Source organism: Colias croceus, chromosome 1 (assembly GCF_905220415.1).
Source record: "Colias croceus chromosome 1, ilColCroc2.1".
Classification (NCBI taxonomy): domain Eukaryota; kingdom Metazoa; phylum Arthropoda; class Insecta; order Lepidoptera; family Pieridae; genus Colias; species Colias croceus.
In genome coordinates this window covers 4,970,421-4,998,221 of record NC_059537.1, presented here as the reverse complement: position 1 = coordinate 4,998,221, position 27,801 = coordinate 4,970,421, and the positions used below count along the sequence as shown (strand labels likewise).

Here is a 27,801-nt window from a genome sequence, read left to right as displayed (position 1 = left end):
ACATAAAACTTATGTCTCTCTGATAATTTAACCCCCGCGGACATTCAAATTTATTAGATTTTTTTAAAACCACTTAAATTATTACGTGTTGTGTAAACTATTTGTTTACAAAAGGCATAGCGCGGTGTTGTGATCTACACATTGCAACTGCAAGTAACGATCAGTTTCATTCAATCGTTTTATTTTGTGTTTAATACCCTACTGCTCGGAGCCCTACTGTCTCAAAATTAGAGCGAGACAGATATATAACCTGTGTGGTCCTTTGGCCGTTTACTCGAACGTATTCGTAAGCAATCGGCTAACTTCGTACTACAGAGCGGCAACATAATCCAGCCGAAACATGATGGCGGCTCAACAAATACTCGAGTTCATTTTTGATTCAGTGTTGCTCGGACCGCGCCAGTCTAAACACGTGATTGTGGCGCTAAAAAATAATCGAAATCGTATAGTTTCGTGTTCAATTCCGTTAGTGATAAATAGAAGTGCAGAATTCAGGTGTAATTGTGTGGTTATGTGGCGGCGAGTGATATGACATCTTGTGCCGCCAGACGGACTCCGGCCGTCTTCATGAGGATACTGGTGACAAGTTTGGCCCCGAGATCATGGTGGCTCCCGATTCCGAGGCTACTTCGAATCCTCGGATAGCGGCTGCACAAGAGAGCCCCTCCGCCGCCGAGGCGCGCCACAGCGCTGATTTATACATACGGACCAGTTGGGTCGACGCAGCTTTAGCACTCTCAGAACTTGAAAAGGTGCAGTGTTTACTTACTTGAAATTACATCTCACTCATATGAAAATTCCACTTGTCGTATTGCACGTGTGATTGTTTTTCTGCGAATGTCAATCGCTCCTAAGAACGCGGCAGTGCGGGGTTGTGGCGCCGACTAGTGGTAAGCGTGCGTACTATCAAGGCCGCGCGTATTTTGAGACTTAAAATACAAGTCAAAATTCACTGGTAAACAAATTTCCGTGAAGTTAACGGTACACAGTAATCGAACAGTAAAAAAATAAAATATGACGAAATAAAATCAAAGAAAAATAACAGTGTTTAATGAGGAAAAATTATCGTACTTCAACTTATGCACTTTGTTGATGGAGGTTTGTGACAGACTACAAAATAACTAATAAGTGTCAAATTCACAACCGTACTCATAGTATAGTCAAATGTGCAATTGTGTAGAAAGATTTTGATTGATATTGAAAGTTCAAAGTTGTAATTTAAAAACCAAGTTTAAATACAAACATACCCAAAATGTCATATAGCTACTGCAAATTTTATGGAAAACATTAGATAGGTACCGAAAGAAATTTATCATTATGCGTAATGTCTATATTTGTAGCTAAGTTCTTTTTATTCGATATATTACGTTTTACAACTTATCTAGGTAGGTATTAAGTTTTATGAAATAAAATTAGTAGTTAAATTCTTGAACTAATTTCTATCGGATATTTAATATAAAGTAGATACGTGTTTATGTCGAGTAAGAAATCCCACCTAATTATTGAAGTGGCTGTCGGTTTCGAGGAAGGTAGCGCTTTCCTAGAAGGCCACACGCGCTTTCGTGGTCGACAATCGACGTTTCCATCAGCGACATGCAAAATATTGCTGACCAAAGTTGATGTAAAGAGGTTACGTTGAGTTTGGGTGGTTGCAGAGTGTAATCTCTGAATCTACTTAACTGAAATTTTGAAAATTGATTTACTTATAAAAAGCTAAGCTTTTTGAGTGTCCTAAAAGCTTAATTTTTTGCTTGTCAAGCCGGGTAAATATGAGGCAAGAAGCCAAGAAACTAACATTATAAAATCAGTGATCTTTACGTTAGCAATTAATGTACTAAACGTAGGTAACGTAAACGTAACGATAGCCTTTATAAACGCACACTAATAAAAAATACATACGGAAAATTGTATTGTGCACCATAATAAAGCCATGTAACGTAAATAACGTTCTTATCCGAGATGAAGTAATTAAGTCGCAGCGGGAAGTGAGGCTGCGCACGCGCACCCAGCGGTGATGCGATAGAGTCATCAACTCCGAACACACGCAACTTTGGTTCTGAAGGAGAAAGCTATAAAATTATATCGCCAACATCGAATCTTGCTACTGATATGCATGTATAATTAGAATATCAATTTTTTTACATTATTTTTTAATGTTGAAATACCTAGGTACTTAAGATTTAAATCAGTCCTCTCTTATCAAGTCCCTTTTGTCGATATCTATCACAGATCACATGTCAGTATTTATTTGTATTAAAAAATACTTCTTTATCAATAAAAATAAAAGAATCTTCAAAACTTTTCATCTGGTAGGACCGCACAGCGCTCGCCTTGTGGAATTGAGACATCTTGTGGTTTCCGATCACACATCCCTTTCTTACACGTGGAAAGAACAATCGCTTTCCTTTTCTGGTGAGGTTTATTTGCTGTCCCATTCTGGTCCATTATTCCCATGCATATTGCATCTTCTTCCAAACATTGCGTTCGCCGACGGTCGGCAGCTGCGCTGGAGACCCATAAAATATAGCCACGATTTTCAAATGCGCATCCAACGTGTTGTTGAATTGGAAAACCATTTATATTGTTCATAATTAAGTCTTATACTTGAAGAACATTTACAAATAAGCAAAAAAAAAACTGCAAGCTGTTTTTTGCTAGTCGATATTATTTTCGTAATTATTATGTCAACGTTAGCCGCATTGGTATCAAATTACTCCTTGGATAATTATGTTGTTCACCGCAACACGTGGCACGCACTCAGATCAATGCACATTGTCATTTTTCCCCTTCATTGCTTCTTGCTTCCGTTTCACTGATTCACCATATGACGGGGTGTAAGCTTTTAAAAATTCTAGACTTTTTAAACAACATGTATCTTAAGCTTTTTCCTCACAACAACATTTTTTTCAATATATCTTTCAACCGAATGTATAAACATTGTTATTGTATAATAAACGTAGTTACTTGATGATATTAATTATATTTAACAATATCATTTAATGCATTATTAAGTCAAATAAATGATAAGAATATTATTATATTTCTGACAACAAGTAATATATTGACCATTGTTTATTTCTAATTGAACACTTTTATTGCTTAGTAATTTTAAGTGTTTCAAGGTATGAAAAACTGGTTAATACACTCTAGTATTGTCTAAATCATAACAAATAATAATTAATTAATCAAAATGTAAAGTTCCGCATATTCGTAGGGGGCCATCCATTAATCACGTGATGTTTTTTTTGGTATTTTTTGAGCCCCCGTCCCCCTTGGTGATACGTGGTGAGGTTGAAGACTACCCCTCCCCCCTCCCCCCTATATCACGTGTATTTTTTCGTACCTGCAAAGAATCAATTTTTTATTTATAAAAAAATACTGGTATAAGTATCATCTAATTTTATTATAGTAAATTAACCCTAGAACACTAACCTTATTTTTCGACGTTTAATACTAACCTTCGTCGTTTCGACTACGCTGTTTATTAGAGGGGATTTAAGGGTTTAATTAAAAAAATATATTTGTAGTTATGTTTTTATTTTAAGGATAATGTATTAATCTACATATAAAAATATAAAAATATTTATTTTAACATAGTTTTAATTCAAAACTCATCAAAATGAGATCACAGTTTATACGCTTTATGAACATTCTTAAATTTTTTGAAAAATTCCGTACATTTAATATATATACCCTTAAATTGCTCGAAATAAACTATTAATTACAAAAATAATATCTGGAAAATTAATTAAAAATATAATTTTGATAATAGCTTATGATCTAAAACATTTGTGACACACATCAAGTTTGTGTTCCCCACACAACGATTTTTTGCACCTAGTGCACCTATTTTTAGTCTACCTTTGCTATACGAAGGGACATATAGTATATATGTTTATTTTATTTTGTTATGGAGGCACATTAGCAGCATTACTTTGCTCAGTCTCATTTATAACTTTCACATTATTTCTTCCTGGCATGTTTAAAATTTATTTGATTGAGTTATCAGTTATGTCACCAGTATTTATACCTGAAAAACATTGAGGATCTAAAATATCTTGAAAAAAGCGTACAGGCCCGCGTGCTATGTATCTATGTTCTTTGAAGGTCTTCTGCTTTGTGACCTTGACTGTTGTGATGACCATAATGTGTTTGTCTTTCCCAAGAAGAATGGTACGCGATGGTCTTATAATCAAATTGCTAGAGTCAGCTGAAGTGCTAGGTGTCTCGTCTTCAATAGAACGTGGGGAGATGTATTACTACTTGCCTCATAATCTTGATCTGGAAATTGCTCTTTATTTACAGTAGAAACTTCATCATCACCCTCCGTTTCATGCCTCTTCAGCCTCAATGTGGTCTTCAGGCTCTCTCGCAGATGAATTTTCCTCATCGCTTTCAACTTCTAAAAATAACATATGAATCGTATCTAAAAAATAAAATAATAGGCACCATTATAAAAGATAAAATAACCTTCCACGCACAAAGCACTACCGTCCATCGCAAGCGCTACGGGTTGGCTGAGATTAGCTGAAGTCAGAAAACCATACGCATACGGTCGCGCGCGTAAAAGTTATAGCGATTTTTTTGGTGACGCGTCGTCGAATCGACGAAGGGTAGTGATCTAGGGTTAAAGACTACTATAATAAACGTTCAGAGGTAGACAGAAAGATTGCAGTTTGTTTTTGAAAGACATAAAAATAATGAAAGATATGCGAAAAAGTTGTACGCGTTTGACTAAAAATAAATACATGTAACGCCGCTTTTCGGTAGAGTAGGTATCGCGCGCTTGTCGAAAAATAAATACACGTGATATATTACTTTACTCCCCTCCCCCTTGTGATATTTCGTGATGTTTTGATGGACCCCTCCCCCCCTTTCGAGCCTCACGTGATTAATGGACAAGCCCCTAGGAAGGCTATAAAAGTTCAACTTCTTACCTATAGTTATTACCTAATCTTTGCAAAATTTATCCAAGATCGATAGTTATTTGTTACATTTTTAGTAATTTTCGTAAAACGTTCTCACAGACGCTCTTCCTTTTATTATATATTTATACATATATTTATACAATAAAAATGTTCAATAAATCGCCATTGAGATACTATTACTACGTATGGAGACGACACCGCCTACGTCACTTATGTTCCGCTCAACATAGGTCAAATGGCCTCTCTGCACTCAGTCGCTTTAGCGCGATGGTCACGTACATGTCTTGTTTGTTGTAAAACAAAAAACCATGAAACTCATCAAATATGCCCTCGGGTGTGTTACGACTTACGATATTGCACTAATAATTCAAGTAATGCGGCAAAGTGCAAAGAAATAACTTTTCATCGGTAATTTAAACAAGATAATCATTTTCAAAACTTGGTTCGGGCAAAATTTTTGGCGGGCGCCATTAGCGCCATAGCATTTTTGTATGAAAGATGTTTTGTTAGTAATATCCATGGTAATATTACTTACATGATTATAGTGGAAAATAATAATTTTACACATTTAGAAAATATTGTACTTACTGTGGATATTATTTGAAAAAGGTATATTTACATGAAAATATGAAAATAAATTACCAACGTATCAATTTTTGAAGTGAAACTTCTTTATCGGGGTTGGAAAAAAAAATAGTGTAACATGTTTTCGTAACGCGCGACATTTTTCCGTTACGCGCCATCTTTTTCTTATCCCTACCACGCGTGATTCGACGTATTTCTGTAAAGTTGCATATAGTAAATTATTTTTTTTTAAATAGGGTCATTAAGAAGTTTCACTTCTTACGTGTGTACACTAGTACACGCACACGTTATTTTTGTTACATTGATTGGTTTTAATTGATAAGTTTATTAATAATTTATTTATAACATTAATTATATTATATTTTTTTGTTACATTGATTGTGTTCAATTGGTAATAGGCAGAATATTTACGACGTTTCGCCTCTATGGCGGTGAGTTGATGACATCGCTTAATCTATGACTCATTAGCCGCCCCGCGCCGGCCGCCGCGAGTATTTGTATTCTCTTTGCCGCCGCGCTTGGCGCACAGATTTTCTTCGTGGTGTCTCCTTTATGCCGGCACTACACATAGGCCAACGCGCTGGCAAGCGCGCTGGCACATGCACTTGTCTATGTGTAGAACGGGCGAAATGCGCACTTGTGGTAGGTATTTGAACGTTGGCCGGCGCGCTTGCGAGCTTGCCGTGCGGTGTCGGAAACTTCAAAGGACACTTGTCGCAAGCTTGGCGCACCATCCACACATTGGCCGCGCGATCAGTTTGACTGTAGCAGCGATCAGGAGTGCACGTTTTTTTCTTGCGGCGAATTAACACCTAACTTGACAAAATGGCGAACAATATGAGTAACGAGGAAACATTTAAATTTATTGAGCTCTATCAGAGTTAAAACTGCCTGTGGAACCCAAAAAATAAGTACCATAAAAATAAAAATGTTGTATGTATTAAAAGTGCCAAATAAATAAGGTTCTTGGACATGCCGTTTTCCTCACAATGTTTTACTTCACAAAGAGCATCCTACTTTAATATTATAAATGTGAAAGTGTGTTTATTTCTTTGTTTGTTACATCCATTTTGAATCCGTCCGCACATTGGCTCGAACCAAACCATACTGAACGACCTTCCAATGTGTGGATTACTCACAAGCGCGTTTGCAAGCGCACCGCCAGCGCGCTGGCGAATGCGCTGGCCTATGTGTAGAGGCGACATTATACGTAGTAATCTCAATGTAAATCGCATGATATTTGGCTATAATTTTACCCTTTACTTTTAATTTATCATTTTCAAAACAAACCCAGTTCTATATTCTTTGCTTTTTTAAATATTTGAACAAATTTTAACGCTTATCATATTTACCTAGAATTTTTTCCATAAATCGTGTTATTTTAACCATCGCGACTGCGAAACCGAACAGAAAATATTTTTATTAAATGGAATATAGAGCTGTTGAATAATAACATCAAATACAGGAAATATGAACATAATGTATTAACTTCATATTACATATATGAAAATAAGGTTATTATAGCTACAGACCAGAAATACAGACACACACATACAGACAGAAATTTACCATAACTGCTAATTTACGTCTTTATTAGTTTGAACTAGCTAAGCTTTGAACTTTTATACGAGGTACTTTTCTTAATCCGCTTAAATATAAATTATGAAATTTATAAGCAATAGAATGTTGTTTATAAAGATGGAACATATAAAGTTATGCTAATTAATTGAGGCTCCAACTACTAAATTATCTTATAAAATAGATAAAAGTAACTATGCATGAATGTGTTATGTGACGAGGAGTAATTTTTCTGTAAAGCGATAAATGAACAACAAAATACGTTGTATTATTGTTGTTTATTTTGTACGGAGACGACGATACAACAATCGAACAGATAATTACAATGGACACGACCTCAGATAAGCTACAAGTGAAGTCGACCGACAGCTATCACCCAGATGTTTTCTAAAATTAACCCTAACCGTTTCCTGCACGACGATAAAGAGCTATGTTTACTTAAAATGTCTAATAATAGTAACATAAATGAATGTTATACATTATAAATGGATAAATATTAATTTCTATGGAGAAAGCATTTAGAACAATCACCGGAAACGTGTAGACGTCGCTTAAACAAATACCCGCCGTATTTGATTAAGAAGTCGCTTGTGCTGAGCCGTGGGCTCATGCATGTTTTGTTAAGATTATCTGAGGCAGCGGCAAACGTGAGAACGTGCATATAGTGACCCGATCTGTTATCTGCAGGAAATGCTCCGGAGACGCTGGCGCATTGCGGATCCCGAACTAATCCCATTTCATTGCGTCACTTTCATGTCACTGTATGTAAATTTCCGACGAAAAGATAAGACGGTGGCTTGTCATATTATGTTTGACTCATTTGATAGGTAAATCATAATTGATCGACTAGACTACAACTACAACTACTTGGTCAGTTGAGAATTGAGATTGATTTAATGAATATCCGGCTCTGAGTCCCCTATTCAATACTACAGAGCAATCGAATTGTTCATATCGATATGAATGCGAGGTAGCAAATTTATCTTCAGTACATGTACGTGAATGAAGGACTATGTCTCTGTACTCTGTAGTAACGTACCCACGTGAGTAGCGCGGGTTGCGCGGGCGCATTCCGGCCGTGACGTCACGGCCACCCAGCGCGGATACGAACCGCTTCATGGCTTTGAGCTCACATTTTCTAAGGAACCCTTCTAGTAAACTATTGCATAGTCATGAACTGCGAGGCAAATAGTTCTATTAAGTAATCGTTACTCGAATAAAACTGGTGTTTTTAATGAAACACTTAACATAAAATGGTCGATAGAGATAAAACCTGTAGGGCTAACTCACCATTTATGTGAGTAGTTTTATCATTTATCAAAAACTTGTTTTGTTAGTGATTAACTAAAAATATTGTATCTTTGGCATAATTCCAGCAATAAAGTCGTAATATTTGATGACAATTTATTGATTTTATTGCCTACCCTTTGTGTAGTATAAACCACACATGGCAGTAAACAACTTTGTTAGTAAAAAACAAAGTTGTTTGAACTGTTATCGTCTTAAAATAATGTATGTTGTATGTTTTGTGAACGGTAATTTGAACATCAAAGAATACCACAAGACACCGCTAAAGGCTACGTGATTTTGAATGGCAGTACGAACGCGTAGGCACGAGTACCCGCGGTACTAATGGTTATGTTTGAGTCGAGACTGGCCTCGATTAAGTTATTATTTTGCAATCAAACTATATTAAGAAATTCAGATAACCAATCTTTAATAAAGCCATTAGTGAAAATAAATTAGTAGACACATAAGCACGTAATGACAGCAAATTTTGCAACGCTAATTAATATACAATTACATACATATTATTACATATTGTATTCTATGTATCATAAAGGGTACTAATTGTTTTAAAGTTGTGGTTTGTGTTTGGCAAAAGGTTCTATATTACACAGTACACACCTATATTCAAAAAGGGGAATGACAACACGAAGCAAGGCATGCAAGTAAATCATGAACGCATAGCCGTTAATCAAACTAGCGGAAGTCCAACAATTTACAACGATGATTGCAGTTGATATCATTTAATTTAATAATCGGCGTCTGTGTGTAATTTCCCTTAGTATCGTGATCTGAAGGAACGCTGGCGCCAGGGGCTCGCCGCGGCCGCCGCGCTGGCCCGCCCGCGCCACTCATTTATCACAATCAACTCAGAAATTATTTCGACGTTTAAAACCTCTATACTATAACCGACCACGGCTTATCTTATTCTCGTATTAACGTGCAGTACAAAGCAAAAGATTTACATCTTTGCTTATCGTAATTAGGTTGTATTATACGCTCTATTGTGTTTGATTCAATACAGTATTTTGTTTCAGACATCCAGATAAATGTTTTCCGCAGTGCTGTCTGAATAATTTCTAAAGTCGTAGATTAACACGTAAATATTTTTACAGGGAAACATCGAAGGCGGCAGAACATCACTGTGGATACGGGCGTGGTTGCAGGAGCAACTATTTATATTGGGGTGTTTTCTACAAGGCGACGCGGGGAAAGTACTATTCGTCGCTATATTAGTCCTCTCCACGTTCTGTGTCGGCCTGAAGTCCGCACAAATACACACGCGGGTCGACCAACTCTGGGTTCAAGGTACGCTAAAATTAGTTTGTAACTATTCCGTTGTCCACCGTCCTCAGTCATTATCGTGTGCATACAATCTAAATGTCGTAAAAGTAATTCATGATAAACACAATGTGCATCTCGTAGAATACCAATGCAGCAGTGACAAGTGCGCTTATACGCCGCTTCCGTCTTGCTCCGACGTGCCCTGAATGGAGCCGAGACTACACAACGTGCCGCGTTATATTAGAGCCCTTATACGACAAACAAGGCGAATTAAAATTCGTCGATCATCGATTTCGTAATACCCACAACCTACATGCGTCCGGTTCATTCGATGGTCTCATTGTATTTTGAATTAATTGTTCATAAGCCGCGTGCAGTGCGCTCGAATAGATATATTTGTTGACAGCAGCCACTTTATGGTCGATACGTGCAATACATCCAGACGGAGCGGCTTTGATGCACAGGATGTTGAGGAAGTTTTAATTATACTATTAGTACCACTGTCGGCAAACAATGTATGCCTCATAAAACAAAATTAGGTACTTTAAAACATGGCTCAAGTAATTAATATTTATAAAGCAATTCGGTCCCATTACGTCTATTTTATTTTTATCCATACGTATTATTTGAAATTTAATAATAATAATAATTAGACTTATATAATTGTATTTCGTAATTGCGCTTAAATTGCTTTAGTTTACGACTCGAAAGTTTATCCATTCTATTTCCTCCACAACATTTTATAGGTAATTTATTGCAAGGCCTGCAAATTGCTTGTTGGGAGGTCTATTGTCAACTCATAAAATAAAATCTATACGACTAGTTTCGACAGAGGCAGTAGTTCTTGATTTGTTATCGGACTGGCATTATGTAAATTGTAGACATAAACTATTAGGCGAAACATGATATTTCAACATTTTGCTCAGATATTTTTCAATAAAATAACTATTATAAATTATATATCTTGTTTGTCATTTTATTACGAAGAAAAATGCAAGTTTTCAAATTGATTACAGTAGGTAGGTAGTTAGGTACGTCAAGGGAGAGCCAAATAGAGAAATTGAGGTTAATTAATAATTAATAATGGTTTAATACAAACATGGTAAACTATTTATAGAATAAAAGGCATGAAAGGGGCTGTGTTGTCTACCTATGCACTAAAAATTATAAACACAAGCGAAGATATGAAAGAATAATCACATAAGAAACATCATAAAATGCAATCAGATATTTCGGTCTTAAAAAAATAGGTAATATCTTTCTATAAACAGTAAAATCGGTAATATCTGAAATAAAATATCACTAAACTGTCTGAAATATTGTCTAGATGAAAATGATGAAAATGTATTAAAATAACTAGTTACATAAAACACTACAGATATGCCATAGAAGTATCCGGAAATTAAGGAGGATGCACATCCTATGCGGGTACGGTACAATGTTGAAACCGGTCTAGGGAAAGTAATTCTTGTACACCAATGCGTAGGTATTCTTGATTTCGTTGCTTCGGACAGTATTTTCATCTTTTGTTCAAATCCGAAATTCTAGCAATTATCATTCAATACAATATTTTCTTTTTTGTGTTGATATTTTTAAAGGAATAAGTGGAACAGAAAGTGATTTTTTGCCTGGAAATGAGAATATTAATTCCACGATTGCAAATAAAGATAAAATGATTAATGAATATATTGAAATTTATATTTAACAAAATAGTATAAAAAGTATATATCCAATGTAAATTAAGCACAACATAATGTCACTCATAAAAAGCTGAAACTGCAAAGGAAGTCAACACAATTATTGCAGCACCTGTCGTTAAACTTCCAACATTTCAGATACGTAATTGACATTGGTGAAGGACAGACGGACGAAATTAATGCGTATTATAAAAATTGAAAGCTAAAATTCTTCGCAAATTAAATATTATTAACGTAGTAGTCGTCGTTTGTTTGTCTTTCTTTTTTATCCTTATTGTATTCATAATAAAGCAATCGTCATCACGTCAAATAAAGTGAAAAAAAAAGAATGTACACATTCCTGGCTACTGTCCAAGCCATTCCGATATTCAAAACTAACGGCACCACCAAATCTTCAACACAAAGACTCAAACAATGCCGGTCTAAGTCACCTAACAACTTAATTAGGTGGCCCGCGGCCGCCCGTAAATATCCCCACGTAAAATTACGACCAATAAAAGTAAAAAATGTAAAACATCTATTGAGTAACAAAAAAAGTGGTTTGATTGTCCGGGCTCCGGCTCGCTTTGTATGAAGACGTCGTGCTGCGCAAAGAACGCTCTGCGTTTACATTCATTTCTCGGTCCTCTTCAAAATTGAGATGTCTTCTCGTCGAGCGACGGAATAAAAACCGTGACACGAGTCTTTGTATACTGCTTTTCATTTTTTTACTGCATTTTGAACTCAATATCTATTTTGAGGTTACCTGAACCATAATTACAGATTTTCTACTGTTTTACTGTTACAATATTTTTAATATTACCTAGATTCTTTTTTCTCATAATATCATATGCCTCAAGTTGTAGAACGTTTTTAAACAAGATAGGCTATTAAAGAACGATTTTGAAAGGATATAACCGTTTATAAAATTGTCTAGAATATGGATTTTCAACGATTCAATCGGCATATCAAATTTTAACAAGTTATGCATATTTCGTCGATGTCTTCGATTTAGCACTTTCACTTTTGCGATAGCTTCGGGTCGAAGGCTCCTCAGTCTGTTTTCATCTTGAATATACACAGCATCGGTGTTGTTTATGCGGCTGCCAGCAAAGGATTCGGTTTGTTGATTCCGCCATCCATCTGTTGTCTACGCGAGCTAATTTGCATAGAGGGCTCGTCGGCGCGGCGCGGGCGGCGCGGGCTGCGGGGCGGACCACACGGGCTCCTACAGTTGACGCGGGTGGTCACAACCACATGCGCGTACGTGTGTCCCCTCCCGACCCTCTCCGCTAAGACGTCATTCATTTCGATCGTCCGCGATCACCGGCTACCGCATCGGGTCGAAATGTTGTCATTATCGGCGCGCACGCATTGGGAATGTTATAAAAAGGCCAAACACTCGCATATACTTTTGCCAAAATACATTGTAACTTATCTTTCAAGGAATCGCTTGTTCAGATGTATGCTGCCTTCGTTTTTGACATATCCTTTGACATATCCAGCATACCAAGAACACGATATTCTTTGATGACATAGATGGTGTATCCATCATCCATGTGATGCTGCGTTTTAAAAACTGCAGTTGAATGTTAATTTGTAATATGTAAAAAACAGATTTTCGTTGGTATGGTCTCATTATAATAAAATAATATAATCTATGGTGAGTCGTAGAGAGGCGGCTGTGAAAGCTCGACATACCATAAACTCTCTGTGACCTTGCTATGTTTTGTTTCTGTTCTCGTGGAAATAAAACATTGCCCTACATAGTTGGAACTGGAATAATAACGCTAGCTCGTATTTAATATGTTACTAATATAAGCCACATATTGAAGGAAAGTGATGGATGAAAAAACAAAATACATACGTTGGTACATTGAATGTAAAATAATATCAATTTGGAAAAGCGCAAGCGATGTCGTTGAAAATAAAATATGTAATCCGATAAATAATTAATCAATTTTGAAGTTAGTAATTATATTGAATATTCATAAAGATTAAATGATCAATAAATTAATGATTAATCCATATTGAGACGTTCGCTGCTCGTGTAGTAAAAGTTGGCGTCGTAAATCGCGCCCACGACTGGTAGGTGTTAAATTAGAGGCGCCTTGTGCGGCCGCTGGTCTCATTCCCTTTATGTCTTATGATAATCCCTTATATCCGGCACGAGTGCGGCCCGTCTATCTTTAACCCGAACGATTCTTATTATCGGCTGATAATATTACTCAATTAGATATAACAAGCTCCAAAAAAAGAAATTAAAGCGAACCGCGGGCGGCATCGAACGATTGCCAAAACTTCTTATGCCGCTAAGATAAAAGTTATTTCACTTCCATTCACTAAATGGATAAAAAGTGTTGGCACGTCAATCACGTTTTTGTACGAGGTTTTTGTACTTTTAACTAATTTACATATAAAATGTTCTGCGAATCATGATGGCTTTAGCATTAGCGACGTTATCACCTAAGGACAGACTGACAACTGAATTTGATTAGCTTGCCTTGTTCGTTTTATTTTGGCAGGTTCCTTTATTATGGGTTTGCATTAATTATTTTTAAATCGAGGGTTAACGAGTAATCTTAAAATCGTTTATGTTTGCCGTTTCAGAGCGTTCATCTTTTCATTACTGGCATCAGTCTGGTGCCAGTCAAATGAAAAGAATCTACGTATATTATTTTAATTAAAATTTAAAAATGAGGTGTTCTGGGGAGGAAACGTGATTCCTTGATTAAAACTTAAGTATTTTATTCACAGCTACACTTCAACGTATAGACGTTACTAGCTGTGTTACTATTGGAGTAAAGGATATTATTTAATAGTAACCTCCTTTGGGGACCTAATTAGGATACATATTGTCCAATAAATAAATTACGAGGATGGGTGTTAATTGGAAAAAATGTTCATGACATCCCCGATAGCTAACGTTCGCTGCGATGAACACAACTTTTTACCGTATAAATAAAAACCGGCCAAGTGCGAGTCGGGCTCGCGCACAAAGGGTTCCATAGCAGCAAATATAATAAATTACAGTTAAATCAACCTATCTCAAAAACTATAAGAGATACTTTGATCAAACCAAAAATCGTTGAAAGAGTTAATTAGCATGCATCACCTCTATTTTTTTTAGAATTTTATACCCCGTAGTTATAAAAATAGAGGGGGGGGGACATACTTTTTACGACTTTGAGAGCTGATATCTCAAAAACCGTTCACTTTAAGAAAAATGTTTTTTAGAAAACTTTATATCATTTTAAAAGACCTTTCCATTGATACCCCACACGGGTATGTACATCGAAAAAAAAAATTTCATCCCTCAGTTACATGTATGGGGGGCCCCACCCCCAATTCTTTTTTTTACTATTTAGTGTCATATTTTTGTAGCGGTTCATACAACACATATTCCCATCAAATTTCATCACTGTAGTACTTATAGTTTCCGAGTAAATCGGCTGTGACAGACGGACAGACGGACAGACGGACAGACGGACATGACGAAACTATAAGGGTTCCGTTTTTGCCATTTTGGCTACGGAACCCTAAAAAAAGAACCAGCAACCAGCATCATTTGCACGTTCATTCGTCCGTCACTTAAGAACGGCGCTGATCATATCGATTTTATTTATTGCCGTAAACTGTATGCAACTTTGAAAGGTAGGTACCGTGAACTATATATAAATCAGGGAATTAACTTTTAGATGGATTTATTTATCTCAATTATCTGACTTTTGAAATTTACTGAGTTCTTGTAAAAAAAAAAAAAAATATATATTTTTCCGTAAATATATAATATTGATATTAAATTGCAACGAATATGTATAGATTCTGTAAATTGAAAGTTCAAGTTTGTTCATTTTCTAATGTCTTAGTTAATTGATTAGATGACTGCCGAAACTTAAAACTTGTTGTAAAATGGCTTGTGATATTTTTAATTAAGTCGTGACAAAACAAATGTGGGGAGTGTTAGAATTTCTATAAATCACTTGAGAAATGTGTTAACGAAGATAGCAGCGACTCCGCCCTAATAACAAATGTGTCGACACTCCAATAATCCAGGTTGTTAGCTAAATTTAGACATTTTTAAGAACTTTGAATATTGGGGTGCGATTGAAGCTTTTGGGCCGTTGCTTTGTTTTAAAACATTTAATGGTCTTACCACTACGATATATTTATAATCATATTATGTATATGCAATACAAATTATAAATAATATAAAAAAGGCCTTATCGATTACTGCGTATAAAGTATGTATTTATGAAAATTCATTATACTTTGTTTATAGAACACAACATACCTTATAAATAATACATAACTAAATCACCAGTTAAAAACATTTTACCACACCCTTTAGAGAAACAATAGATTTTTAATTCTTCCTCGATTAACATTGTTATTCCATTTGTGTTGTATGAATGATACCTACTTTGTTCTCAATTAAAAGAGCACAAGAAAATCTTGTAAATATTATTGTAATCATTATACAAATATTATTTGTTTGTACCTACATGGATAAAATAAACTTTTACTAATTAAACAAGTAGGTATTATGAATGTTTTTATGTTTCTTTTCGTAGCTCATTTACATGGAAACTACCTGTCATCATTGTCTCTTAAATTGACATTTGATATGTCATTACGTAATGATTAAGCCGAATGCATAGTATTAAAAAAAAGGAAAAGTGTTTACTTTTTCAACGGGAAGTAGAATTTTTCCCTCACGGTTTCACCCGCGTGGCTCCGCTCCTGTTGGTCTTAGCGTAATAATGTATAGCCTATAACCTTCCTCGATAATTGGGCTATCTAACACCGAAAGAAATCTTCAAATCGGACCAGTTCCTGAGATTAGCGCGTTCAAACAAACAAACTCTACAGCTTTATAATATAATAATGATTGATATATAACTACTTCTAAGGAGTTGAATGGTCATACAAGTTTAAAATTTTACGAGGTCAATGACGTAACGAGACAAAGTTTGTAATGTGTCGGCGAACCGATCACGCTATAAAAATGAATTCTACATTGACCTCCTTAATCACTTTTTTATAACAGTGACGCCTGGTAGCACGTTTGAGTTATAAATCTCAAACATAGATAACAGGTTTTACGATGTAGAGGTATAGTTCAATTATTGGGTCACAAAACATCATATGTTTGAATTAGGAAAATAATCATGTCTTTCTCTAATTTTATTATTTTGTTTTCCTGTTTTACTCGCTGATAAGAAAGCAAGACGTTCATTGAATGGCAAAGATGATCTTATGCAGTCTAAAGTATTTCTCTGTTCTTACTTCCTATTATAACCATTGTGTAGAGGTACTTATTTCTCCGTATATTAATCCATGCTTATTTTCAGAGGGTGGACGGCTTGAAGCAGAATTGAAATATACAGCGCAAGCGCTGGGTGAAGCTGATTCATCGACACACCAACTCATTATACAAACCGCCAAAGAACCGGACGTTTCGTTGTTACATCCCGGAGCATTACTGGAGCACCTAAAGGTAAATTCCAAGAAAATCATTTCTATTGACTATGCTGTTTGTCAGGATTTGGTCCGTTACCGCTCTTTGACTTTAAATATTTATGTATCTTTTAATACGAATAATAAAGTAAGCTTGTGCATTTGTAATTCCATATTATATTTGGCTATGCCGCTCACTCTATGTTAGCTCTAATAAAAAAAAAATTGTGACATTCAAAAATACCGTAGCTTTCTATATTTCCATAATCGGTTAAATAATTTTGCATGTTCTTAATTCTTTCATTACGACTATACTACCTCTTATAATGATATTCATTATTCAATAACATTAGTTACTACAAAACAATAATCATACTCCATTCGATTTGACTATAAAGGTGAGTTCCCAAACGAGCTTAATCCACAGCAATGTCTGATAAACGTATTGTTTAAACAGGTGGTACACGCAGCGACTCGGGTCACAATTCACATGTATGATATCGAATGGCGGCTCAAGGACCTCTGCTACAGCCCCAGCATACCAGACTTCGAAGGGTACCACCACATCGAGTCAATCATAGACAACGTCATACCCTGCGCTATTATAACTCCCCTCGATTGCTTCTGGGAAGGCTCCAAATTGCTGGGTCCCGATTATCCCATATTTGTACCGTGAGTAAACTTATTACTTTGATTTGTGCTTAGTTTTAGTTGAATAACATTATTTCGTGTTAGCTAGTAAAGTAAAAGTCTTATTGTAATTTGCCTTACTATTTATGTATAACACTTCCTATATAAAAATACACAATTTTCTTACAGTCATCTGAAACACAAGCTACAATGGACGCACTTAAACCCTCTAGAAGTAATCGAAGAAGTCAAGAAGCTCAAGTTCCAATTCCCGCTCAGCACGATGGAGGCGTACATGAAGCGGGCTGGCATCACGTCCGCCTACATGAAGAAGCCGTGCCTGGACCCCACCGACCCGCACTGTCCTGCCACGGCGCCCAACAAGAAGTCTGGACACGTAAGTTTCGAATTATCCTTATTAAGTGTGTAAATCTCGGATTATGAAGTAAAAACGTATGTGTAAAAATGTAATAATGCTTCAATTCAAAGAAGAGAGCTGAGAACCTTTGAGGTGCTAATAACAACATTTAAATTCAGCAATACGTATAAATTGAAAAAAGATTGTTTAAAAGTTTAGCCTTAGGCCTTGAAAGTTTGTGTCATCCACTTAATATGGATTCTTAACCGTAAATAAAATACTCAATAATAATGTAATGTTAACTAAATTAAACTACATAACTAAATATCAAAGAAATATCCATATATTACGACACTAACTGCGTTCACTATATAAAAACGTATAATATCAAACATTTCTGGATTTCGTTAAAATATCTCAATTATAATCTTGACAACATAATCTTACGCAAGTGTCAATTCCTGGAAGTTTTTAACAACGGTCGAAATCAGCACACATTTTGTGCCTAAATTGGGGCTGTACTTTTTTGTCCCTGTCATTAGAGCTCAACCGTATATTACCGCTTCCTTGTTTGGTGGCCGAATGATTGAGACGTATACCATTCATTTGTTACGGCTGCGTGAGACCCACATTAGGGGCCGCATTACTCCTGATTCTTTTATGAAGAGTTCAATTTACGACATTTTTATGGACGCATAAATAAACTTATAGCGACAAATAAAATAACTTTATCGAGGTGTTCGTACATATATTGAAACGGACATACTATCCTTATAATAAAATATTTCTGGAAACGTATTAAAACGGGATGAAAGCGGTCGCCGCCCGGCAGATGTGCGACTACCTGTGCCGATCTACCGCACCTTCGAGAAAGTTACGTTTCTCGTAATTTATTCTTGAATATACTAGTACCACCTAGTACTTTGTATAGTTTACTTCACGATTCATTTTAATAATGTTGTCACTAGTCAATGACGCAGACAGTATATACTTTTCTGGTACTGAACAATTTATTTAGGGTGATGTGTTTAATTCATGATTAAGATAAATATAAAATTACCATGTGAAGTGATAAAATCTAAACGAAGCCATATTATATGAATGCAATGTCTCGAACAACTTAATTTGAATAAAAATATGCAACCTCATTATTAGATAATGTTTAAACATTTGTTTCAAATGAATATATTTCCGTTGGCCTGGAATGAGACGGTGCATTGAACAAGGTTTCAATTATTGTGTTAAACAAATAATACAGTCGAAGTTGGGTCGAGTGGGTAGGGTGCGTTTTTGTGCACGATTGAAGGCGTTGCCACCCACGTTCGGCGAAGGTCTGCGGCGAGGCACGGCAAGCATTGTTCCACCGACCCACCATTATACGGGCGCATTGTACACTCGATTCTCCTTCGGCAACGTCACAATGACACTATTATATTATCAATAATAATACGTGTACAAATGAGAAATTCTTCGGAATCGTAAATTTTACGTTTCGTTTTGTTAGAAATTGAAATGTAAAGCAAGTGGTTACCTGGTATTCAAGACACCTGTTTGAACCGCAATTTCTTCGTATTTTAAATTGTATTGTTTTAATGCTTTCTTTTGTTTTGTAAATGTTCTTGTTAAATACGAGTATATAATGACTAAACCAATTATACTTAAATCTTTTACGGTCAAAAAAAGAGATTTGTTAAATTGATATATTTTTTATTAGTATTGATACTTATCAATTTTTCATATAGATTCCAGATGTAGCTGCCGAACTATCCCACGGGTGCTACGGTTTCGCAGCGGCGTACATGCACTGGCCGGAACAGCTGATAGTCGGAGGTGCCACCAGAAACTCCACCTCAGCCTTACGGAGTGCCCGAGCCTTACAGACTGTAGTTCAATTGATGGGAGAGAGAGAAATGTACGAATATTGGGCAGACCACTACAAAGTACATCAAATAGGCTGGAATCAAGAGAAGGCTGCCGCTGTTCTAGACGCGTGGCAGAGGAAGTTTTCTGCTGTAAGTTTGTTTTATAAGTTGAGATAAAAGTTTTATTTTATGACATATTAAAGGATTGGAAAAATATTGTATAAGTAATGCCGGGTCCAGACTGGTGAAACGTAACATGCAATGTAACATGCAATGAAAGAATTCACCGTCCACATTGCTGCAATGTATCATGAAAGGTAACACACTTTGTAACAATTTCTCATAGTTTGGACGTCTTGCGCGCGCGAATTGTGCATTACACGCGCATGCTACGAGCATTACAAGCCGCGCGCGGAGCGATCCGAAATTTGTCGGTTTTTCGACGAACACAAAGGGGCGCGTAGTGTGCGCAGAGCAGCCAATGTGGACGGTCGTTTGAGAACGCAACGAACATGGAGGACGAGACTGCGTGGAATTTTTGTTTGGTATATTTTGGTTGGTTAATTTATGTTTGGTATTATTAATAATGAAGTACTGATAATCGTCATAGCAAGAACGTGGTCTTCGGACTCCATGCTTCGTGTGATCTACCGGTTTGACGCGCACGAAAAAAACGTGTATGTTCGCGGCAGAATGGCGGAAACAGACGAACGCGGGATGTTCGTAGTGAATGCGCGTTATGAGCGCGCTATGCGTCCACACCAGCAGCGAACATGCAATGAAAGGCAGAATGTTACATTGCATGTTACGTTTCACCAGTCTGGACCCGGCATAATACTGTACTTACTCAATTCAATGTTAATTCAAAAAGATTAAATTGTTAACTACTGACAAAAAATATATAAAATCAACAGGACTGGGTGGACTTAAATAATTTGGTGAGTTTTACAAGTGCTTCACAGTTTATTTCATTACAGGAAGTCAAAAAAATCACAACATCAGGACATGTCTCGGCGGCGTATAGTTTTTATCCATTTTCCACTTCAACACTGAACGACATTCTCGGCAAGTTCTCCGAAGTTTCTCTAAGGAATATTGTCTTAGGATATATGTTTATGGTAACTATTTTATTGCCGCTATTCTGTTTATTCCTCTGTTTTTTTATTTGTTTATGGTTATTGTTTTACTATTATTTATACCCATTTTATTTATGTTTTTGTTTATTTTCAGTTAATTTATGTCGCTGTAACGTTAATACAATGGAGAGACCCGATCCGCTCTCAAGCGGGTGTCGGTATTGCTGGCGTCCTACTGCTTTCTATCACTATTGCAGCAGGCTTAGGCTTTTGCGCTTTGTTAGGTGATTATTTTTTATTATTTTATTTTTTCCTTCAATAAAAACATCAAATCTCTTGTAAATCGGTTTACATGCCTTGAATAAACATAATACTAATTGAACCTCTTCATTTCAGGTATACCATTCAATGCTTCGAGTACGCAAATAGTGCCTTTCTTAGCGTTAGGATTAGGCGTTCAAGACATGTTCCTTCTCACTCACACGTACGTGGAGCAAGCGGGAGATGTGCCGCGGGAAGAGCGCACGGGGCTGGTCCTAAAGAAAAGCGGACTTAGCGTGCTGTTAGCGTCGCTTTGTAATGTAATGGCGTTTTTGGCAGCGGCTTTGTTGCCAATACCGGCGTTCCGAGTATTTTGTTTACAGGTACGAGCTTTATGTTTATTGTTGTTCGATACTTTTCAAAGCTCTTTGCTCTGTTCCTATTTTGTACGGCATTATTGAAATAGGATTTTGACGTAACTTAAAATGAAACTTTTTAGTATTCTTCTCGAAAATGGTTTGAATTCATATTGTATTCTATAAGTAAAAATAATGACAATATTATATATTAATATTACATGGTGCCTACCATTTAATTGAAAGTAGATATTAACGTTATTACCTTAATGTTTTCAGGCGGCTATACTACTACTTTTCACATTGGGCTCAATGCTCTTGGTGTTCCCTGCGATGATTTCACTTGACCTACGAAGAAGATCAGCTGCCAGAGCGGATCTCTTGTGTTGTTTATTACCTGAAAGTCCACTGCCAAGAAAGAGACTGCCAGAAAGATCGAAAAGTAGGAGTAGAAGAAATGAAAAGGTAATAATTTTCTCCAAGTGCACATAAAAGTCATAATTATTTCATGTCAAACATTAGTTAATTAGTAGTAACAGTATGTGAATAAAATATATTAATAATTTATTGCATATTACAGAACAGGATAGATACAACCAGACAACCATTAGATCCAGAAGTATCGGAAGAAGTCAAAACGTGTTGCCTCAGTATTTCTCTAACGAAGTGGACTAGGAACCATTATGCTCCGTTCATTATGAGACCTTCTGTTAAGGTAATTAAATCTAATATTCTCAAATAATAGTTTTGTGTACTAAAGTTTTTGTACATAAATGTCTTAATTATGATTTTATGTTGTTTTAGGTGACATCAATGTTAGCATTAATAGCCCTGATACTAGCAAGTGTATGGGGAACTACAAAAGTAAAGGATGGATTAGATCTCACCGATATTGTCCCTGAAAATACTGATGAACACGAATTCCTATCTAGACAAGAGAAATACTTCGGTTTTTACAACATGTACGCCGTGACGCAGGGAGATTTCGAATACCCCACCAATCAGAGATTACTATACGAATACCACGAACAATTCGTTAGAATACCAAACATTATAAAGAATGATAACGGTGGTCTTCCGAAATTCTGGCTAACTCTATTTCGAGAATGGCTCCTGGATTTACAAGTTGCTTTTGACAAGGAAGTCGCGAGTGGCTGTATAACTCAAGAATACTGGTGTAAAAATGCAAGCGACGAAGGGATATTGGCATATAAACTTATGGTTCAGACGGGCCATGTAGATAATCCTATAGACAAATCCTTGATAAGCTCCGGACATCGATTGGTGGATAAAGAAGGCATTATAAACCCGAAAGCATTTTATAATTACTTATCAGCTTGGGCAACAAATGACGCATTGGCATACGGCGCTTCACAGGGAAATTTAAAACCCCAACCACAAAGATGGATACATTCGCCTGAAGATGTTCATTTGGAAATTAAGAAATCGTCCCCATTGATTTATACACAGTTACCATTTTATTTGTCTGGTCTGAGTGATACTGATAGTATTAAGGCATTGATAATGTCGGTACGAGAGTTGTGTTTGAAGTACGAAGCGAAGGGATTGCCGAACTTTCCATCCGGGATACCATTTTTATTCTGGGAGCAGTATTTGTATTTGAGAACGTCGCTATTACTGGCTCTCGTTTGCGCTCTTGCTGCTGTTTTTGTGGTGAGTTATTGACATATTTTTATTTTCGTTGCATTGCTTGCTATCTATTCATATACATTGGTAGTAATTCTTAGTTAATTGTAATAATAAATGAAATTTGAATTTGAATTAGCAGTCGGGGAAGTATTAAATGTTGTTGAACTTATTTTTCAGCCATACACTGACAGCGATAGATTTATCTGCTTTTTAGTTTATACCTAACGTACAAACAATTACAAATTGGTATGCAATAATTAACGAAACATATTCCCACAGTGCGTAATGATCGCCGTGCTGAACGCGTGGGCGGCGCTGCTGGTGACGGTGTCGCTGGGCGCGCTGGTGCTGCAGCTGGTGGGCGCGATGTCGCTGCTCGGCGTCAAGCTGTCCGCCATGCCCGCCGTGCTGCTCGTGCTGGCCGTCGGCCGCGGGGTGCACTTCACGCTGCACCTGTGTCTGGTGAGTGCTGCACTACTAGAACTATATATATAGAAACTATATTTATCTTACAGAAAAGAGCCATTCGCTCTATATATAATTTACGTGCTCGGGATTCACTAAGAGATCATTTTAAGAATACTGCTATCCTTACTGTACCATCACAGTATATATTTAATAATATTTTGCATGTACACAAAAGCTCCGACTTACACACAAGAGTAGGAGATAGACACGATTATGGCACAAGGAACAGGAATAGAATTGAAATGCCATTTTTCCGATTAGCTAAAGTTAAAAATTCATTTATGGGTCAAGGTATACGCTTTTACAATAGAATTCCTCACAATATTAAAGAGTTTAGTAGTTCTAAATTTAAAATTTATATAAAAAATGTATTAGTTCAGAGAGCGTACTACAATATTCAGGAATATATGGACGATAAAAACCCATGGAGGGTTGTCGCGTAAAAACCACAAGACAGTTCATTGGCATATTATGATATATTATGTAGTTAGATATAAGTTTCATATATTGTAATATTTACATGATTTTAAAAGAGCAACTATGGAGTTTCTTGCCGATTCTTCTCCATAGATCACTGCTTTCCGAATCGGTGGTAAATGTTAAAATAATTATGTAATGACGATTCGAAAGTGCTACTAAATAGTAGTCTAATTGAATAAATGAATGTTTGAGTTTGAGTTTGAGTTTGAGTTTGAACACTTTGTTGTATAGCACCAATAGGAGTGCTACACTACTGGAACACTTTCATAGGTGCAGCTACCTATCGGTGATGGCCGAACTCAATGATGGGCCTTGAGATGTACCTAGTGAATGATGAATTGGTATTGGACTATAATAATATTAACTAAGTTACACGTGTATTATAGTTAATATTGTTAAAGTTGCTACTTATAGCTAAATTTATTCACTAGGTCATCTCAGCCTGAATTCACTATGACTGTTAAGAAGATAGAAGATTGCAGTAACCTACTTCTCTCCGGAAGTTACTTACCGGCATATCACTCTATGCCACGCTAGCTGTTCTTGTAGAGATTCGAATATTCTTCTAAATCGATTTAACATTCTTGTTTATAAGAATTAATTAATGATACAAAGATTTATTGAGTACATATTAATTATAGGTAAATAACCAAGCGATTTAGCTATAGTGAATTTCTTCATACTATTGAAACATTATTTATAACGATATACTTTCTGTTACAGGGTTTCGTGACATCGATTGGTTGTAAGCGGCGTCGTGCAAGTCTAGCGCTGGAGAGTGTACTGGCGCCAGTAGTGCACGGTGCTGTGGCCGCAGCACTGGCCGCGTCAATGCTAGCCGCTAGTGACTTCGGCTTTGTGGCAAGATTGTTCCTGAGGCTACTGCTGGCTATGGTCGTACTGGGATTGATCGATGGACTTCTGTTCTTCCCGATTATCCTGTCGATATTGGGACCAGCTGCTGAGGTAAGAATCTATTAATCACATAATTATAGTAAATAGAAGGCTCAATGCTAAAAATAATATTATAATTGAAGATAATAATAGTAGGTATATTTTTAAAGAACTGCTTTATATTCCGTGATTATGAAAGCAATAATTACATAACTTCAATTTTTTTTACTTTATTGATGTTTTTTTTTTAATTTGCTGAATAGCGTAGTAAAAATTGTTTTCATAGATTTAATAGCACTAATTCTTTTCTCATTCCAGGTGAGACCGCTTGAGCATCCAGAACGTCTCTCCACTCCGTCACCTAAATGTTCTCCAGTACATCCACGCAAATCGAGTTCCAACTCGAGTAGTGGGGATAAATCCAGCAGAACTAAATCAGCACCTCGTCCCTGTGCACCGTCCCTTACCACCATCACTGAAGAACCGTCTAGTTGGCATAGTTCCGCTCATTCTGTACAATCTTCTATGCAATCTATAGTTGTTCAACCAGAAGTGGTGGTGGAAACTACGACGTACAATGGAAGTGATTCAGCGTCCGGAAGATCAACGCCTACCTCGAAGACTTCGCACGCTGGAGCTATAACTACAAAGGTAAATATTAACATCATACTATTAACAAAAACACATAAAAACCCATTCATTTGCCTTATTTTTTTACCCATTCATTCATTTGCTGATTTTAATTAACTGAATCAGATTTAGCAATTTGAAATTTATCTAACTATAATGCTTTAAATTGTACAATGTATAGTTCAAAATATTTAAAACAAATTAATTTTCAGGTAACCGCGACAGCCAACATAAAAGTTGAAGTTGTGACGCCTAGCGACAGAAAGTCACGGAGATCGTACCACTATTACGATCGCCGTAGAGATCGAGATGACGACCGTGACAGAGATCGCGATCGGGATCGGGACCGTGATAGAGACAGGGATAGGGACCGGGACCGTGAGAGGGAGAGGGACAGAGATAGAGATAGGGATCGTTCTCGTGATAGGGATAGGAGGGACCGGTACAGAGACGAGAGGGAACATCGTGCGTCGCCGAGAGAGAATGGAAGAGATTCTGGACATGAAAGTGATTCGTCTCGACATTGATATAACAAAATTCACGCCTGGATAGAGATTTTAAGAAAAGTTATAGTACTTAGATGTTTAGATCAAATAGAGATGAGCTACAATATATAAATGCAATACCTACTTGTATTAAATATCTCTATCTAGGTAGGATATGTAACTAAAAAAAGTGAAATTAACTTTTGGACTATTTTTATTTGAATTTTAACGATGACAATTATGTATGGATTGAAAGTGAAATAAAATTAAAAGCGCTGACTTAGATAAGTGAATGAAATTTTAAATTTTTGATAATGACATCTTTACCTGCAGTTATGAGGTCTTTTAGTTGTCGTAAGTGTATATGTGTTTTAAGGTCCCCTTAAGACAGTATTACGAAGGTATAATATTCATTTTAGCGGAGGCTATGTATTTCGGTGCCTAGAAGTGCTAGTAACTGAATCTCTAGATCGGTATCGCAATATTTGAGATCCTTTCAATCATTCCATAATACTAGTGCTTCTATTTATTTCAGAATTAAATAGGATTCATTGAATAATCGATATGACGCGAAGCTGTTTGATGATAGAGAATACTATACATTTGCCTTCATAGACGCAATGTAATTGCTTATTTCTTTAGTTCAATCGCGTTGTATCGCATCCAACCACCGGGTTACTTGTACAGACCAAATATAATATTCTTTGTATACAATTATTCTAGTGTGTTCCTATTTTAAAGACATTTTCAATTCTTTTATATCAATATAATTTGTTCATATTCGTCTAAAGACTGGGTCGAGTTAATTTATCATATTATTTATTCTGTGTCTATAATTTTATATTAATTACACCATGAGATCTGTTACTCAGGTATATTGTACAAATTATTTAAGTAGATTGTATATTAGTTAAGGTATTATTTATGAGATTACTAAGATATTCTTATACAAATGCTGTACTGTTGTGATCTTTATAAGCTCACGATGTTGACGTTAAGACTGTGTTAAGAAATCAGGGTACAAATTAGGCCCTACCGCCCCTTATTAATATTTGTAAATCATCATACGAACAGACAATGTTTTTAATTACGTTTTTGGTTTTTTGAAGCTTCTTTAATTTTAAATTGTAATAAATCAAACGAATCGTCGAAAAAAAACTGAAATCTCTTGTAATACTCATTGGAAAAGGTTGTAAAATCGAAATTATTGGTACAAACCTCACCTCAGAAGTTGACGAACGTTGTGACAAATGTGCAGAGTACTTACTAGTTTCTAATAATTTATCCTTATTTAGCTCTAAATGTGTAAATATAGTTCTTAAGTAGCGTAGGAATGAACGCACAAGATGAAATGACTACACTTCCATATTTGATATTTTTATACAATTTTCAGTGACTTGTTGTCGAAAAACTAGTTTAGCGATATTTTCCATTTTGTAAAAAATAAAACGTATCGGCATTTTTAAAATCATTAATTTTGTATTTATGAACTTCATTCATAGTACTTGCGGATGTATGCTATTTTAAATGTTGAATTGCATTTGACGAATATAATATGATGTAAACAAATTGATATGAATCGTTAACGACTGTATTGAGAAAATAAATATTTTATGTGTATGTCTGTCTTTTATTTTCTTCAGAGCATGCAAATAATACAAAATACCGGCAAATATTAACCATACTATATTTTATGACTAAGGTTCATTAGTACAATAATTTGGAGCTATATGGATAGCTGGATAATATTTGAGATTTTTTACATAACTCCTTCACTTAAGTATGTATTGTTATTTTTGTATTAGCGTACAGAAGGGCAAACTTTTGTTCCGTTACTTATATTAAAAGACCGC

General features: G+C 36.0%; 1 protein-coding gene across 1 annotated transcript; it reads left to right on the top strand.

The window, feature by feature from the left end:
• The first annotated feature begins 253 nt into the window (after positions 1 to 253).
• LOC123705774 (protein patched) lies at positions 254 to 27,568 on the top strand. Its single transcript, XM_045654780.1, has 16 exons — positions 254 to 752; positions 9,494 to 9,686; positions 16,693 to 16,838; positions 17,256 to 17,470; positions 17,618 to 17,825; positions 19,529 to 19,798; positions 20,626 to 20,766; positions 20,879 to 21,008; positions 21,121 to 21,368; positions 21,621 to 21,806; positions 21,922 to 22,056; positions 22,146 to 23,015; positions 23,271 to 23,453; positions 24,663 to 24,905; positions 25,152 to 25,484; positions 25,676 to 27,568. The coding sequence occupies exons 1-16, from the start codon at positions 603 to 605 to the stop codon at positions 25,988 to 25,990; spliced, it is 3,966 nt and encodes a 1,321-aa protein (XP_045510736.1). The 5' UTR covers positions 254 to 602; the 3' UTR covers positions 25,991 to 27,568.
• The last annotated feature ends 233 nt before the right edge of the window (positions 27,569 to 27,801 follow it).